Raw genomic sequence first — 17,401 nt, 5'->3', positions numbered from 1 at the left:
AATTTGGTGGAGCGTTACACGAAAACGAAACAAAAACTATGTAGCCAGCCATTCCATGAGTTTCGGTTTAAATGATAGAGACACTGGCTGGCCACACTGAGTTGCAATCTGCGCCAAGTATTATTGGTGAGTCTTTATTTTATTTCTGAACATTATACTGTAACCTGTGTCGCAGACTTTTGCTTGTCCGCGCAGCCTGAGTTTGTTAACTTTGCTGAGCTGTTCACAATGACGCAGTCTTTGATGCGCGTTACCTTAAACGACCTCGCCTCGAAGCCGTTTGAGGACAGGCTCGAGACAACGCAGTGGACGTCGATATTTTTTTTACATAAAAGTTTAATGACGAGAAAAAAGAAATGAATGTCGGTATGACGTGTCTAAATAAAATAATAATAATAAACGTATAAAAAGCGCACACTCACACAAATGATTCCTAATGATTCAAACGTCCCTCAAAATCGCTTTTTTTCGTTAATAATGAGCGAAATTCACCTAAATTAGAGCATAGTTAACGCTGTTTACTTATTGGAGCACTTTTAGTTGTTTAAAGTGTAAATCTGTGAGGTCGATGGACACATAGAAGTATGTTTTACTGGTTTATCAAGGGCGTGTTAAAAAGTTTCATGGTTTTTTTGTCCATGTATGCCTCACTTTCAGTGAATAAAGTGCGGAGCACGTGGTCTCCTGCAAATGCAATGGACGATCGCTTTGCTTTGTGGCTTTCTGTATGATTATAATGTTAATGCTCACAGTGTTGGGTTTGAAGCATCGACTACTATATTGATGTACGACGATATGAATGTATGATTTGCATGTTTGCTACTTGCTTCCTTCAGTCAAAGCTGCATTGCACAGGTAAGATTGTGACTGTATTTGTGTCTCCCCCTCTTTATTTGTATCAGCCGATGGAGTCTGACCATGGATGAGGAGGTCAACCCTGACCATGAAAATGTGAACTCAGTCTTGGCTCAGGACTCCATTGAACTGTTCCACATCCTCAGCAGTCAGTCGCACTCAGTCATAATGGAGCTGTGTCAAATGATGCCCAGTGAAGCTTGGCGCCAATATCAGCTTGACCCCTCAAGCTCTTCTGCAGCAGCAAGACCAGAACTCATCAAAACCATGTTGGATTACTTCAGGTCAGCCAGTGCTCGAAAATGCCGTAACTTCCTTCAGAGCGTGTGCTTCTCGTGTGAGAACATTCCCATGCTTCTGGAGTCGAGGCTCATGTCAGTGGCAGGATATGACAACAGTGAGTATAAACTGGTGTTTGTCCTGGACCAAAGCACTGCAATCCTCAGTCACTTTCACTTTGAGGTTTACTTTACTTGTCTGGGTCCTCTGTTGTGTCAAAACAGTAGAACAAAGTGAAAGGTAATTTAAAGCAGTCTTAAAAATAGAGTTTTGTTTGGTGAGCAAATGCATAATATACGTGTTTCATGCATACAGTACCAGTTAAAGGTTTGCCTGCTGAGGAGAATAGGGTATAAGCACTGAGGTTGACATGGAAGTGGTTACATTTATTTGACTGTATACGGAAAGAACCCAAAAATCAACCCCACAGTACCCACAGCATCAGCAGTTTTCTTCAAAGTAACACACTATGACAGCATGAACTAACTTTTACTGTATTAACAAACTTGTTGAATCACCAAATTTAGTATAAATTGTCACTAATTTCTGTTGAATAAGGGTTGGTGTGCTCAGCTCTTAATCTGTTATATTTAGTCAAGTTTTTAAAAAAGAATTAGGGGCAGAGGTTTTAATTTATGGTTGCTCTTCTGTAATCCGCACAGTAGCAAATGTATAGATAGAGGTTCGTATATATTTGACCACTGGGCAGATTTATATTAAATAGGTTGGTGTCCTGGTATGGAACCAGCTTTTAAGTGTAGTCCACAAATTTGCAGTAGGGTTGAGGGCAGGGTTTAGGAAAGCAATTCCACTTAGCCAACTTTATTTATTCCAATGCTAATATGCTTATTCCCATGATGAGTGTATGTAAACTTTTGACCACAACTATAAATGTGGGGCACAGACATCAGAATCCCTTTTTATTGTACAGATTCTAACTGAAGTATTTTAAATACTATTACTATAGTTTTGGTGTTGCCTCAAGCATTTTTTATCAATATAATGGTCTTATTTTGGGGTCACAAATTTGTTAGGAGCTGCATTATTTGAGGTTCTTTTGTAGTTGGCATGATGAACTACATTTAGCCTTTCTAGTGTCCCTAAGTTGTCACTTAGATGACATTTACATACAGCCATAGAGACATTTGTTGTCATGTTTTCACAGCATGAAGTTGAATAATACGTAAAATATATTTAACCATAGTAATTACAAATGTAACTATAGTTGTGCTTATCTGCATGGCTAACAGTGTGACTTTGTGCTTGAATGTTTAGCTGATGATGTACCATCTCCAGCCGCAGAGGACGTGTCTCTAGCAAACACAGGTAGACCACCTCTGTTTGCCACTGTCTCATATCTGTGTGTACAGAATAATTGTGTGGATGTGTATGTGCATGTAAAAATTTGTAGTTTTAGTTGTGCTTGACCTAACCTCTAAGCTTACTATAAATGCATATATTTGCAGTCTGCAGGTGATTTTCCATAATTTGGTGTTTTCTTTTTTGGTTTTACATCAGACCGACCACATTGGGTCACATTTCTCTGGCTTGTTTTGTGTGTTTACTGAGCACACCCAAAGCATCTTCCAAATAAAATGTGGCTCAGCCATAAGATCAGAAGCCAAGATTAAATGATAATGAAACCCAAAATGAGGCACTAGATGAAATTCATCAGATGTTAATGTTTTTGAATTCTCATACGCTTTATTTTTCTAAGTAAAAATAAAGTAAAAGTAAAATGTAATCACAGTAGTATAACACAAAGTCAGTTAAATTTCGGGGATAACAATCTGCCCATTTTGGAAGGTTCAACTATTGTGAATCCATTTTAGCTGCTTTAGTGCAATTGAAAGTGACATGAGGTGCACTGGAGTGGCAACAGCAAGATGATCTCAGAAGAGGAAATAGTTTTGCAAGTGGTTTTGCAGACCATTGTTTTCTCCTTATACCTCTTGACTGACTCTTTTAGCTGGTGTCGTTGTCATTGCTGGAAGCATGAAATAGCACCTGCAGCCCATGCGGGTTGTAAGAGTTGCTTTTGCTCCTCCAGTGTGCCATGTCAATATGTGCTATCACAAAAAAGTTTGCTGTGCCTTCCAGCCCGGTCTCAAGATAGTAGAGGAGATGCCTATCTTGTGGAGTCTGTTTCTGACAGTTTGGTCAATGGAGGTTATTTTTTAGGGGTCTAGCTGTGTTCCTCCTGCTACTGCTGTTGGGTTGATGGCCTTCTAGTGCCCTGTCCTGCTCTACTCTTCTAATGGCCCGTCTCCTGGTATCTCCTCACAGTTTTGTAACTGTGCTGGGCGACAAACCTTTTTGCGATGACCTGTGGACCTTAATGGGATGCAGGTACTGTCTCAGGTAATCAGCAGTGACAAGTTCAACAGCAAAAAGGAGAGCTAGAGGAAAATCAGTCAGGAGGGATAAGGAGAGAGCAGTAGTCTCTCCATCACCTGCAAAACCATTCCCTAGTTGTTGCTGCTCCGGTTCCCCCTCACTGGTGCTTTACACCAAAGCAGGTGAAATAGGTTCACAATGGTTTGTACTGATATTTACCTGTGTTCCCTTCATTTTTGAGCAGTATCGTCTTCATTTATCACCCGTGGCTGCAAAACAATCATCACTACCCTGATGGTGACAATACCACTATAACCATTCTACAGCCACTCAATAGTTATGCCTCTTTCTTTCTCTTTTTAGAAAAGCTTAAATTCGTTTTTTAATTTTTCTCATTTATTTCAGCAATCACTTGTGTTAGCTCAGTTTAGTTTACAGTAAAGGCTCAAAGAAAACACACTCAGGGGAAAAGTGAAACCAAAAGCTTAAGATTGTTGTAAATAGGTTTGCATGTATCAAAAAATGTACGTGACTTATTCGTTCGTTTCACTTTGGGATTCCCCCAGCATTTTATTTTTTTGCGTTATTGGTGTGTAGATCATTTCAAAACTGATAGGAAGGTTTAAGAGGTGTAGCTACAGAATATTTTAATGTCTTGCAACACACTTTATTGCATTCATTTTTTTGGCATGTTATACTTTTCTGCAGGGTTTTCGTGCACTGTATGTTTTCTGTGTCTTCTGTACTGCAGACGGTTGTGAAAGTTCTAGGCCTGCTGTAACATCTTTAGAGCAGCGGCTCGTCAAGCGCCCACGGATCGGTAGGATACACATGTGACTTTTAATTATTCATGCGTTACAGCTACATTCAAACCATCACACAAACCAACAAAGAGAAATATTTAATTCATTGATTTATTAATAAAAACACAAACAAGAGTTTATGATAAGAAACTAGGAAGAGTTAAAACACAATACAGTAAGTGTGCAGCTGACAGTGGAAAGACTGGGATCCATCTTGGAAAATTTCCAGTACCTATCTAGTTCTCACAATAATTAATCCAGCATGGTGGTATTGCTAATTTAGGTTAAAGTTTTAAAGGACTTATCACTTTTTTAGCACTCAAACCCTTTGCCTTATCTTGGCAGTAAAGCCTGTGCTGCCAAAAAAGCTCTGCCCCTTTGACACATGGACCTATGAACTCTGTGGTATCTAGCATCACTGTGTTGGTGGCGAATTGTTTTTATGTTGTATGTAGGGGATAGGGAAATTGGGCTTACGTGGATGAGTGTTACACATCATCCCACAGATAATCAGCTGAAATTGATGAGGAAGTCTTTAGTTTAGCATTTAGTTGTGCTGCTTCATGTAGTTGAGCAATTATTGTACACTGCGGGAAGCTGATGTCATCAGAGCGGGCCTATGTCTTAGATATCAAAATAAGATCAACCTGAAACCCAGGGCTGACATTTTTAAGCAAGGCAATCGCACTGTAAAGAGATTATCGGTGTTATTCACTTCTAACTTTTATAATGGGTTCCACCCACAGATCACTGGGAGCAGTACATCAGTGAAGTGAAGAAATTCCTGCTGAAGAGATGGGAGCGACTCACAGCTGGCCTGGTGAGGGAGGTCCAGCTGGAGAATGTATGGGTCAGCCCGAGAGCGGCAAACAGAAGCAGAGACAGACCTGATCAAACCCCTGGCTCAGCAGACAGAGGGGGCAGAACACCAGGTCAGCAAGACTTCCTCTAATTGTACCAGTTGATGATTGGGCTTTTTTTTAAATAAAGGGATTTTTTTAAAGTATCTTGTGGTGCACAAAGAAATAAAATCATAGCAGTTTTGTATGTTCTAAGCTTCTCATGTAAACTTACCTAATCATGAATATTTGAAGTCTGCTGCATACTATACATCTTTCTCACCAAACTCAGAGCCCGATGGGGATTACGGGTATTTGGAGTCCAGAGTGACGTTGGAGACGTTCCTCCAGGGATGTATGGGTAAAGTGACAGTTCTGGTGGGCCAGACTGGATCAGGAAAAACTCTGCTAACATCCTGTTTAGGACAGCAGTGGGCTAGTGGATTAGTAAGTTCACTTTTTGTCAACATTTATAATTATTTGCGTTATCAGACATGTTCTATGTTCATTTGTATGGCTAGTGCTGGTCTTATTTGTATTCAGAGGAATAAAGGAAGAGCCATTGTCCCAGATTTGCATGCTAGTGTTATAAAAACATAGAGCAGCTTTATTTCCATACTGTATCCATACTGTATTTACTGTGGTTATCATTATTAGAGTATGCTGTAGGCTTAGGAACCATCACTGACCTTGCAGAGGTTGCAGACGATCCAAACTCTGCATTCTCATTGTTTATTGGAAAAACCTAATCAATAAATTATCAATTTGGTGCATTAAGAATAAAAGTAAAGATACTCCTGCTACTATCAGGCAGCTACTTGTTCAGCCATTTTTCCACTGCAAAGTTGTTTCTTCTGGAGCCAGTGAATGCTTTTTACAACTTTCACATTTGTGAAACTACCTAAGCTGTGCAAACAGAATTTGATATGACTTTTTTTCCTCTGCCAATTGTTCTCCTCTCCATCTCATCCAGGGTCCTATCCCTTCATCCTTTGTGTTTGTCCTGCTGGAGTTTCGTCAGCTCAACCTACTGTCACACCCTCTTTCACTATCAGAGCTGCTTTTCCAGTACTACCTCCCTCCAACTGGGGGAGAAGATGCAAAGGTACGCACGTAATGCTTGAGTAATACTTGTTATAAAACAGTACATTTGTGATACTAAACATAGGGATGCATTTCATTTAAATCAAAATCTGGTTTGAGCTAAACCCCTTCACATAGTTAGTTATGCTTTGCATTCTGGGATGTGACAGAATATCATATCATATTAGTGGTAAAATGAATATAAATTGAAGATCAGAGTTGTGTTTGTGTAAGAAAAAAATGAATCCATGGGAAAAGGGCTACAATTTTATGAACTCATCAGCTGATTTGGGCCAGAGTACACAAACTACAGGTGTGAAATTCAACTGCTTCTAAACGTATTCTTCATTTGAACAGAGAGCCATTATCGACTACCTCCTTACTAATCCAGAGCAAAGCTGTTGGGTACTGGATGGCTATGATGAGTTTCACGTCAAACTCAGCAGACAAGAAGTGCAGAGGAAACCGCTGCACTTAGAAGATCCTCTGCCTGTCGCAGACCTCATCTCAGGGTTGCTAAATCGCCAGATTCTTCCAGGAAGCACTGTCCTGGTCACCTGTCGTGTACGGGATCTTATAGATTTGGATGGCATTTCAGATAAAGTAGGCCAGCTGCTGGGCTGGGACCAGGATGAGATCAAGGAGTATGTAGACAACTTCTTTGGTGCAAAAGGTGAAAACTTTATTTACTTGTATTTACATTGTTGTTGGGCTTTATTTAATTATTTTATTTGTTTTATTTATTTCTGTAAAGCTTTGAGGAAGTCTTGTTTTTGGCTCTTCTGTATTAACTTAATTTTTCTCTGTGGAAGTTGGTGCTTAGTATATATAATCAAGGCAATACAATTGTATCAAGTTGGGAAAAAATGTAATAATTCACTTATTACTACTTTTTTGTATTAACTGATAAAATATGGTTTTCTGGACACCAGATTTCTGCTGCTTATTCATTTCTTGAAAACATCTAGCTCTCTCTTTCCCCACAGCCAAAGTTGTCTCTGATATTTTTTCTCGCTTTCTCTTTGACTCTTACTTGACACTTGTCTGCATTTTTTATTTTCTCTTCAGTTATGGTTGCTGTGGGTTTCAAGACTCACATAAATATCAGCCAAGTTTGAACTTGCATGTTTCCGACTTGTCTTTTTTATTTTACTTGTTGGCAGTATCTTATGTAAATAACCCTAATGTGGGATTATCTACATTTTTTGCAGTGCTATATTTGCTCATTTAGACCTGCAAACCAGCACCTGTATCCAGGTATAACTGGGAAATTGCTAAAATTTAGACTTTCAAACTAGTAGAAATGAGAAATTTCCATATAAAACAGGACCTCATGCGTAATACTGCATTACTAACATTAAAAAATTGGTGTAAAAATAATAAATGAGTAAAAATTCTTGTGCATGTCTATCTTAAATGTATGTTGTCTTTAACTAGTTTAATCATCATTTACACCCAGCAGATGTAGCTCTTAGAGAGCAGGCAGCACAGCTCCTTCTCTCCAGTCGACACCTCCTCGCCATGTCTTCCATTCCTGCCCTATGCAACATCTGCTGCATCTGTCTTGAGCATTTACTGCTGCAGTGTAGAGATAAAGACACAGGAGGAGCACTGATGCCTGACGAAAAAGGAAGTAAGGCAAGGACAGATGCTCAGGAAGCAGAAGGAGCACAGATGTCAAGAGAAGCCAGAGGGGAGGAGGGCAATAGAAGAGGAAATCCTGCACAAAGGAAACAAGAGGATGGAAAAAGAAAAGGGAGCAAAGATGTAATAATTGATGGAACAAATGGCAGACCCCAGCTGACTCCCACTTCACTCCAAGTCCCCGCCACCCTCACTCAGGTCTACCTCACTGTTCTGGCCTCATTTCTTAGCCGAGCCCCTAACCACGGAGGAGATGGCAAGCCAAAAACTAAAAGATTTCTTCACAGGTAGAGACTGAGCTGTGAACTCACTCTAGTGTATCACCATCTTGAACATTATATTTCAAAAAAGTAAATGAAAAAATGACTATTTAGAAAAGAAAGCACCAGTGTAGCAAAAAACGCGTCATGCTTGAGTTTATGGATTATCCCTGTTTTCTGTCTTTCCGTGCAGTGCTGTCACCACACTGACCATTCTGAGTCAGTATCAATCGGAGCTGTGTGAGCTGAGCCAGCTGGCTTGGAGAGGCTTAGAGGAAAGCAAGATACTCTTTTTGAAAGAAGAGATTCCACAGGAGGTTTTAAAGTTTTCATTGAAAATAGGACTCTTATCACAGGTCAGACATGAATGCATGCATTAATGTCCTCCTCATATCTGTGAATGTCCACAAAATCCTTGTTGTCGAGTGTTTGCATGCTATTTATACTATTGATACTATTAATAGATTTGCTTAGTGGGCAAAAGTTATTTGTGTTTCCTTACAGTGGGCATAGATAGGGCCAGGGCTGTGTGTAGTAAACAGAGTAAGGGTAGATAAAGGTTGTCCCTTTAGACGACTTGTCATGTTTGTAACATATTATTAATAATAACATAATTACTTATCTGCTGTTAGGTGGAGCTCAGACGTCAGGACGGAATACTTGCCAATGCCTACTGCTTCATTCATCTGACAGTGCAGGAGTTTTTAGCTGCACTGAGAATCATGACTAGTAATGATGTTAATGATGCACAGCTTAAGAAGAGGTAAGGAAGCCAAATGGAGAGAAATATGGGTGTAATTTTTAAGATGATTGCAGTGTTAAGACCTGTTTAGGTTATATAGCCCACCTGATGGAGAAACTACGGAGTCACACGGCAGAAGCTCTCTACTTTTGGCATCAAAACACGGTCAAGATGACCTGCTGAAGTTCTGACCAAGTATCAGAATTGGGAAGAAAGGTGATTTAAGTGACGTGGCATGGTTGCTGGTGCCAGATGGTCTGGTCTGGGGGTTTTTTTCAGAAAATGCTGATCGACCGGAATTTCCCCACATAACCAACTCTAGTTTTTACAGTGAATGGTCTGAAAAAGAGGAAATAACCAGTGAGTGACAGTTCTCTGGGTGAAAATGTGTTGGTGATGGGAGAACGTGCAGAATTCTTTGAGCTGAAAGAACAGAATCGATAATTCTAAGAGCCACTTGTTACAACCAAGCTGTCTACAAGAGCATCACTGAATAAGTTACAAGTTGAAACAGATGTGCTACAGCAACAGGAGGCCACACCAGGTGCCACCCTGCCAGCTAAGAACAGGAAACTGAGGCAACAAGTCACATGGGCTCACCAAAATTGAACAAGATTGCCTAATGGGTCTGGATTTCTGCTTTGACAGTTAAACAGAAAGGTCAGAATTTGGTATAAGCAACATGAAAACACCTTGCTGAGTCTGTACCACAAATAATAAAGACAGTTCTGAGGGTAATGGGTGGGGTGGAGGGGGGGTGGGGGGATAACTCAAAATTGGCAAGGTGTACCTAATAAAATAGCCAGATACTATTTTAGTCTAATGGCACATACACAGTAACCCTTGCACTTTACTCTCTCACTGGTGAGGGACAAATTCAAATTACAGATAACAGTATAACATTCACGACATTATTACACATTGATTGATTAAATTATCATCAAATCAAATTCACATCCTGGAAATAATTTTGTTAATTAACCAAATGAACAAAATGTCCTAGATACGGTCACCTTTCTTGTTCCTGCCTTAGCTGAATGACGCTTCTGTGTACACCTGTCCTCCCAACTCGGTGCTGGGCAGTCTCTGCCTGGTCCCGAAATAGATAAGTTCCTTTCAGATCAGGTAGACACTAGTGTGTGATGGAGTGTTTGAAAAGCTGTGGAAATAAAAGTTTGTCGCCTAAGCTAAAAAGAGAAGCTCACACACACAGCAGAATCATGATGAATATATTGAAAGATTCAACAGTTAATTAATGAATCTCATTTAGAATATGTGGAAGAAAGCACGATGGAATTTGACTATGTAAAGTCACACGGTATACCAGGAATAACTCTGCCATGGAAGCAACCTGAGCTGTGCGAGTTAAGCACGCTACAGTACGAGACATATTTGTCCTTAGTCCTTACATCAGAAAAACACTGATGTAGGCATAAAGTGACGGCTCAAATCACACTGCGAGAGTCTGTGAGACTGTGCAAAGGTGGGGGCACTGAAAGTGAAAAATGGCACAGCTGACATAACTAAGCAGCAGGCGACCACAGTCACTCGCTAAGAGGCCTCTTGTATGTGGCTACATGTAGTTTAACATATATCACAAGCCCGGGTTGTACTCCACCACATGCTACTGCTTCCTCTAAAAATGACAATGCAGCTTCATGGATTTATTTATTCTTTTGTAAAAGGATGTTGTTTTTATCACGAGTCATTTTAAAAGCAGGAATTTAATTGCATCAGAGCCCACAGATGCTAAGCTCCACCCTCTGACATCCAAATTGCACCCTTCCCTTATAGAGCTCATCTTCCATCCCCTTTTCAGCTTCAGATCCATTCTCATATGTCCAAACATATATAGACTTGAAGCTCCTTCTCTAGGACTTTTTTAAATAACTGCAGCCACGACACAGTAACTTGTGCTTTAGAGTATTTAAACAGGGGGCACGCATTCATTAATGACTTAAATCTTAATTAATTAATTGCTTTTTTAATTGCTGCAGACTCCATGAAATCTATTCATACAGCTGTATTTTAATAAATCTCACATTGTTTCCCCTAAAGAATCACTACATTTTTTTGATGTGTGATATGGATTTGTTCACACTTTAATCATATTTAGTTGACAAGGTGGATTGCAAAAAGGACCTCACCCATACCCAGTTCCTTAAATGATTAGATAACAGGTCTGTTTGCTCACACTTCCTCATTTAACCCTTTGATTTCACATGTTTCTGAGTGAGGTTCTGGAGGCCTCTGATTTGAAATCAGTCAGGCAGCTGCAAAATGACTAGTTCAGTTCTGGCTTTGACGTTTTGTTGTGTGTTTCATTCCGTGAGCATTTGGGGAATGTAGTAAAATTAATGCACCTGAACAGAAGAAAAGATGCAAACCATTCAAACTGGTGTACTGTGCTTCCTTCCCACTCTGTTTGCTTTGTAGGCTGCACTGTAGAAGTTGTTTGTTTTTGTCCTACCTGTTAAATCTTAAAATAATATTATTGTATTTCAAAGTATGCCAGGTCATATTATTATTATTCACATCTCCCAGAAGAGTGTTGAAACTATCATCTGGACAGTGTTGTAACATGCTTAAATTTGCATCATAATTCAGAAGTTGACTTTCCTCTCATTATATCCTCAGATTCAGTCTGAAAACTCGCTGGACAACCAAATCAGACCAGAAGACGGTCTTCACTGACTCACTGTACCTCTATGTTTGCGGTCTGGCTTCCTCAGAATGCACTCCAGCCCTGGTTGAGTTAGCCAAGGTTTCTGGTAGAGCCCAAAGTTGGGTCCAGAAACGACAAGACCTTGTTCTGACATTGCTCAAAACCATGTGTAACAGTAACACTCTGACCGGACCAAAGGTAGAATGAAAAACAGGAAACAGATTTTATTTTCTGTCTCTTTGTTACTGATCTTTTCTTTGCTATATTTTGCCAGATACTCCAGCTTTGCCACAGTGTTCAGGAGAGCCAGAACCACCAACTCGCCAAGCAGGTTTTTGGTGTGAGACCCAAACTGGAGCTGCGCAACATCTGGTTGTTACCGAATGATATCGAAGCTCTGGCTTTCGTAGTTAATTCAGCCGATCATAATGACATCGGTCTGGACTTCGGAGCGTGCTCCATGGAGCTGGAGTGTTTAATAGTTCTGGCCAGGTGTCAGGGCATTCATAACCTCAGGTGAGGCTACACAGATGTTTACGAGTTACAGTAGTTAAAAAGTAACAAAAACCCTCCCAAAACCTACGTGTAATTTTTTTTAGCTAACCTAAATAAAACTAGCAAAAATAAACTATTAATTAGAATACAAAAGTTTATTTTGATTTTGAGACAAGGGTTTTTATTATATTACTGTACCATCCTGGATATGTTAAATCTTACAGGTCAGCATTTATTTGAAAAGGTTTCACAGGGTTATTCATATGATATTTGTGGGAATGCACTATAGGAGCATTGGAAAGCCATCATTGTGACACATGAGAGTGTTGAAATGGACGGTGTTGATCTGTCAGAAATTATAAAACCCATGTTTAGCCCACGGACATGCAGAGAGAGGACTAGTCGCACAGCAGCAGTGAATGTTGTTGTTAATAGAGCTGCAGCTTTGCCTTTGACATTCCTCAGCTGACTGGCCACCTGTCATACAGTGACAGTGAATGAGCTCAGTATTCTTGTTACAAGAAGACAGAAAATAGTCTGGACTCAACTGCAAAAACACAACCACTGATTCTTTGAAAGTATTTCTTTATCAACTCGAAAAAGAATGTTTTTCCACACAAGTTTGCACTTGCATGTCTTGAAGAGTGGGTGGGACGGGGCCTATCTGTTTAGCAAAATCTGTAAGCTGCACGTTGTCATGTCACATCGTGTTAGTCATCTGTTTATACTGCCTAATTCTGAAAGTTGAAGCATCTTTATTGTTAATTTTATATAATTATGCACACTAACATCTAATGTCTGTCTAGCGGGAAAGCTATCCCTCCTTAGTTGCTCTTCCTGATGTTTTCCTTATCCGAAACAAGAATTTAATGACAAATATAGCGTAACCTGTACATATTGTGAAACTAAGATATCTTGGTATCAAATAAAGTTGCATTGACCATAAAGATTTCAGCTCAGACATTAAAAGTGAGACAGTGTCTGAAAAAGTGCTGCAGTGATAGCTCATTAATGTGTGTGTAAAACAAACCAAAACCTCAATTTTATTACGAACACCGATACATCTGCTTGTGGTTATAAAAAGAACCAGTTACATACAAGTCATAAACTGTAATGATAACTTGGAAAATTAGAATGAGGAAAAATGTGACTGTACACAGCAGTCTATAAGTATGTTCAGAACAGCAGCGTAGGAACTCTATACACAGAAAATATCTTGTTGACAAGATGCAGAAGGTACCTGAAATAGATATTTACAGCTGTGGTGAGCAGAAAATGTTGTTTTACTGACAGTGGTTCGATCCTCCTGTGCAGACTAGAACTAGTGAACAGTCAAGGGTGCAAGCAGAACTTATCAGCTGCTCTCTACAGTTCTCACATAGTTACACCATAATTATTTCATGTGTATATTTTATGTCACCCAGGCACAAGTAAGCTATTAAACTAGATTTTTTTTGGACAGTCACCCAACTCTTAATCCTAAACCCAGTACCCGGTTCTTGATCTTGACAAATATGAAAACAAAAAGAATACCGGCACATATTTCTTATTTCATTTTGGACATGACAAATAGAGACCACCCATACATAGAACCAGATGGGCTCCAAACACCAGAGAGCATACAGTGTGAGAGAAAGCATGTGCAAGAAAAGCCACCTGGAAGGCAGCCAATGAAAAGACTATTGAGTGAAAAAAAAGTTGTTATCATCCACATGTAAAACACTGCTGCAACAATACTGTTTGTACATATAATAAACTATCCGTCATTATATGATTTAGAAATGTGAAAATTATAATTCAGAAAACTGCTGTAAACCCCCCAAACCATGTACAAATTATACAAGTAAAGCAAACATGATATAACCAGTGTTCAAACCCATCAAATTACCTCTGTCACGGGGATTTAGTTCCAGTTTATTCTGGATTACATAGATTGAATTATTAACCCTGTAAAGCCTGAAGCATGGATTAATGCCAGACATTTGATTTTCTTTTAATTTGACAAATTGGACAAATGCTAACAATTAAAAAAAATCAATAAATAACAGTTTCCATGTATGAGGTTTCATTTTTTATTTTTTTATTTTTTTCATTTTTTTTGTGTGTTAAAAGCACGCTGATGATGTATAGGTCTCAAAATCTCATGTATCAAATATTATACAGGGTTAAAAGAGATTACAGCTCCTATAAACCTTACTTTGGCTTTCAGTTTGTAGTCTGTGAATCTAGTTTGATTCCCTGCGTTACAGAAATCTGTCTCTGTCACCACCTCTTTAAGAAAGAGTTACTATTTTTTATATATTTGAATGCCTCCTTATTTAGTTGTTATGTTCAGACATTCACACTGACATTTAAACAAATAGATCTCATCTCATATTATGAATAATAATTACTTTATTGTTATTCACTATGTGTCCTTACAGTTTTCACAGCCGCAAGTATGGGGACAAGTTTGCTGAGAAGTTGTCGTCTGTTTTGCCTAAATTCACATCCCTGCGAAAACTAGAGTATGTTTTATATCGTTGCTTTATTCCTGCGAAAAATATATTAAAGGTAATTGTCCCTTAACGACAATAATTACCTGTTTGTGTTTGTGTTCACAAGGTTTTCTGGTGCCAGCCTGACTGCTACTGGAGCAGCTAGTTTGGCCTCTGGTCTTCAGGAGTGTCCACACATCACTGATATCAAGTATATCTTCTGTTGTTCAATATAGTGCACGATTAGCTTACTGCTCATTTATCCAGATGCTTTTAATAATGCTGAGCTTAAAGTTTCTGCTAATTTTTCTTCTGGGGTTTTTTTTTTCAGCCTAAGTGACAACAATTTGAGGGATGAAGGAATCAGTCGCATTGCTGAGGTTTTTACCAAACTACAAAACCTTTCGAATGTAGCGTAAGTTCTCACATTTCTAATGCAAAGACTCGTCTGTACTTAACAATGCAGAAGACTTTGTGTGGTGATCATATGTGTGTGTGCTTCTTTGTAGGCTGGGACGAAACAGCACAACCCTGAATGCAGTCAACTGTCTTATTAAAACGATGTCTTCATGTTTGAACATCCAACATGTTCATGCAGAGTATGACCACACACACATGTGTTGTTTAAATTAAATAAAAATTACACACATTTTAACTCGCTTTTGTCAGTAATGCTCACTGCACTATTAATATTTTCTCAGTCATAGATTTGAGATACCTGAAATTCAAAGTAGCTAATTGCTATTGATGAAGTTATAATGACAAGACCAGGTAAACATAAGTGTGTCATAAACGTGTACTCCAGTCCAGGTTCTTTTTCTTTGCAGGGGGATCAAAGACTTGACAGTAACTTTCTTCCAAAAGTCAGATATGAACAGGTGACTTTTATGCTTATAAACTAAATAAAGCAATAAAATGAACATAGTAAAATTCTGATATATTTATATTTCCCGTTCTACAGCCATAAATCTATACTTGAATCGACAATCAGGTAAGATATGAAACAAATAAGTCAGTTTACCGTAACTGCCTTACCAAAGAGCTTTGCCAGTTTCCTTGATGAACTTTGCACCTTTAAATAGGTGTCAGCCAAATGTGCATTCACCTTTACTGGGTTTTTTTTTGTTTTTTTTGTTTTTTTGGCTTCAAAAGATCTTGACTAGAAAGGATGTTTATGTGGATGTTGATTTATTTTATTTTATTTTTTTAAAATGTTTATTGAGCATCAACAATGTAGTACAAAGATATACATGTAGCAAGTCCACAAAGGATGTTGATTTAAATATGACTCTAAATGTCACAGTTTAGTATTTTTGAGGTTTTTGTATCATGGACGTTTGCATTATGATGGTGTCATTTTTCTCCAGCTTGCTGAACCAGAATTGGAACAAGTCTGAGATGCAGAAACTTGCTGAATCCTTGGCTCGATGCCCTGCGCTGTCTGTCCTAGAGTAAGATTTCATAAGTACACATCTTCATAATTAGAAAAACCTATTCAGAGCTTATGACACAGACAACATCAGTAATGAATAGAATAGCAACAATGCACTAGTTATTGACTTACTGTTTTCCCTCTGTTAAAGTAGTTGAACAATCTGCAAACTACACTGTGTGCATATTACATTGGTAAATGAATGCTAGCCAAAGGCCTGTCAATGTGTGTGGCTGTTTTACTGTATGTCTTTGCACTCTAGTCTGTCTGGAGGCCAGTGGGATGAAGACATTTTAAGGACACTGACTGAGTTTTTGCCAAAGTTCAGCATTACTGACAAGCTCATGTAAGACTAGGTTTAAAAAGAAATCATTTTTTTGTGTTGTGCTTGCTGTGCACTTTGCTATACCTGCACATAAAACCCAGCAGCATTTAGCTGATGTTTTACAATCTTTTCTCAGCATTAATGACAGCTGCTCATCAGTGGAGGGTTTGGTGGTTCTGACTGCTCTACTGTCTGATTATCCTCCTGTGATGGAGCTTCATATCAGGTACAAACACGCATTTAATCTTAGCAACCATAGTTGCAGGAAGTTTTAGACATACTGTACCAGGAAATGCAAAATTAGATTTATGTTAGAGTTATTGCTGTCATCTCTGCTCTGTATCTGAATGTTTCTTTATGTTGCAGATTACAGGTTCCTGTTAAGGTGTCTATTGTGTTTGCTAGGGGAAGGGAAAAACCTGCAAGCGGAATATCCAAATCTCTCTGGTATGTTAATGCTTCTGTAACACAAGCTTACAACAACAATATATTTGATGTTGCAGAACAATAGTAGGGTAGCATTTAGAATGAGTAAAGCGATCATTTTAAGCTGGTAACCAACAGACCATCAGTTATCAAGCAAAAAGTTAAATGTTTTAATTGTTATAATGGGTTGTTCAGGTATATCCTTTGTCCAATAATGATATGTCATCAGTATTAATGATAATCATTCAGCTTTTGCGTCTTTTAGCCTCAGCTTCTGCAATCTGCATCCTGCTGATCTGGAAAGTGTGTTGAGATGTCTGGGCACCTCTTCTGATCTCACTATGCTGGAGTAAGATGAGCAAGAACTATGAAAGTGCACACAGATAGATAATAAATTTATGTGTAAATAAAAGCCTAGAAAGTTTTCAGGGGGAGCCGTATGAATACAAGTGTCTACAATTACGAAGATAATGGTGCAAAGAAAGGAAAGATATTTACAAAGTGTGTCGGGCAATCAAAGAAAAAATTTCTACTACACATTTGTGTTAAAAACTGATGTCTTGGACATTATTCTAAAAATGACAGTGTATGCTCAGTTTATGAAGTAGCTAACCACTACATCCTAAACCACCTCTTAAATGATGCACCATCATGGTTTTTGCTTACAGGTAACCTTTAGGTAGCTTATACAGTGCTTAACAAATTTATTAGACCACCTGTCACACACACATATTTAATT

The 17,401-nt window shown here is 38.7% G+C and overlaps 1 protein-coding gene across 2 annotated transcripts in view; it reads left to right on the top strand.

The window, feature by feature from the left end:
• The first annotated feature begins 13 nt into the window (after positions 1 to 13).
• The window catches only part of nlrc5 (NLR family, CARD domain containing 5), a 36,349-nt gene continuing 18,961 nt past the window's right edge, over positions 14 to 17,401 (top strand). The window contains exons 1-24 of one of the 2 annotated variants that reach the window (XM_040034983.1): positions 14 to 126; positions 903 to 1,252; positions 2,410 to 2,460; positions 4,223 to 4,291; positions 5,021 to 5,206; positions 5,406 to 5,560; positions 6,087 to 6,218; positions 6,554 to 6,869; positions 7,659 to 8,127; positions 8,294 to 8,456; positions 8,733 to 8,863; positions 11,480 to 11,705; positions 11,782 to 12,023; positions 14,426 to 14,509; positions 14,607 to 14,690; positions 14,811 to 14,894; positions 14,989 to 15,078; positions 15,307 to 15,357; positions 15,441 to 15,470; positions 15,847 to 15,930; positions 16,174 to 16,257; positions 16,373 to 16,462; positions 16,603 to 16,683; positions 16,928 to 17,011. In XM_040034983.1, coding sequence (XP_039890917.1) covers positions 919 to 1,252; positions 2,410 to 2,460; positions 4,223 to 4,291; positions 5,021 to 5,206; positions 5,406 to 5,560; positions 6,087 to 6,218; positions 6,554 to 6,869; positions 7,659 to 8,127; positions 8,294 to 8,456; positions 8,733 to 8,863; positions 11,480 to 11,705; positions 11,782 to 12,023; positions 14,426 to 14,509; positions 14,607 to 14,690; positions 14,811 to 14,894; positions 14,989 to 15,078; positions 15,307 to 15,357; positions 15,441 to 15,470; positions 15,847 to 15,930; positions 16,174 to 16,257; positions 16,373 to 16,462; positions 16,603 to 16,683; positions 16,928 to 17,011 — 3,320 coding nt within the window. In that variant the 5' untranslated portion in view covers positions 14 to 126; positions 903 to 918. Of the gene's footprint in view, positions 127 to 902; positions 1,253 to 2,409; positions 2,461 to 4,222; positions 4,292 to 5,020; positions 5,207 to 5,405; positions 5,561 to 6,086; positions 6,219 to 6,553; positions 6,870 to 7,655; positions 8,128 to 8,293; positions 8,457 to 8,732; positions 8,864 to 11,479; positions 11,706 to 11,781; positions 12,024 to 14,425; positions 14,510 to 14,606; positions 14,691 to 14,810; positions 14,895 to 14,988; positions 15,079 to 15,306; positions 15,358 to 15,440; positions 15,471 to 15,846; positions 15,931 to 16,173; positions 16,258 to 16,372; positions 16,463 to 16,602; positions 16,684 to 16,927; positions 17,012 to 17,401 lie in introns of both variants that reach the window. The other variant, XM_040034974.1, reaches the window with a different exon arrangement.

Source organism: Simochromis diagramma, unplaced genomic scaffold (assembly GCF_900408965.1).
Source record: "Simochromis diagramma unplaced genomic scaffold, fSimDia1.1 OVJJ01000333.1, whole genome shotgun sequence".
NCBI lineage: Eukaryota > Metazoa > Chordata > Actinopteri > Cichliformes > Cichlidae > Simochromis > Simochromis diagramma.
The sequence above is the reverse complement of the archived record's forward strand: the minus strand, read 5'-3'. Positions and strand labels throughout refer to the sequence as shown.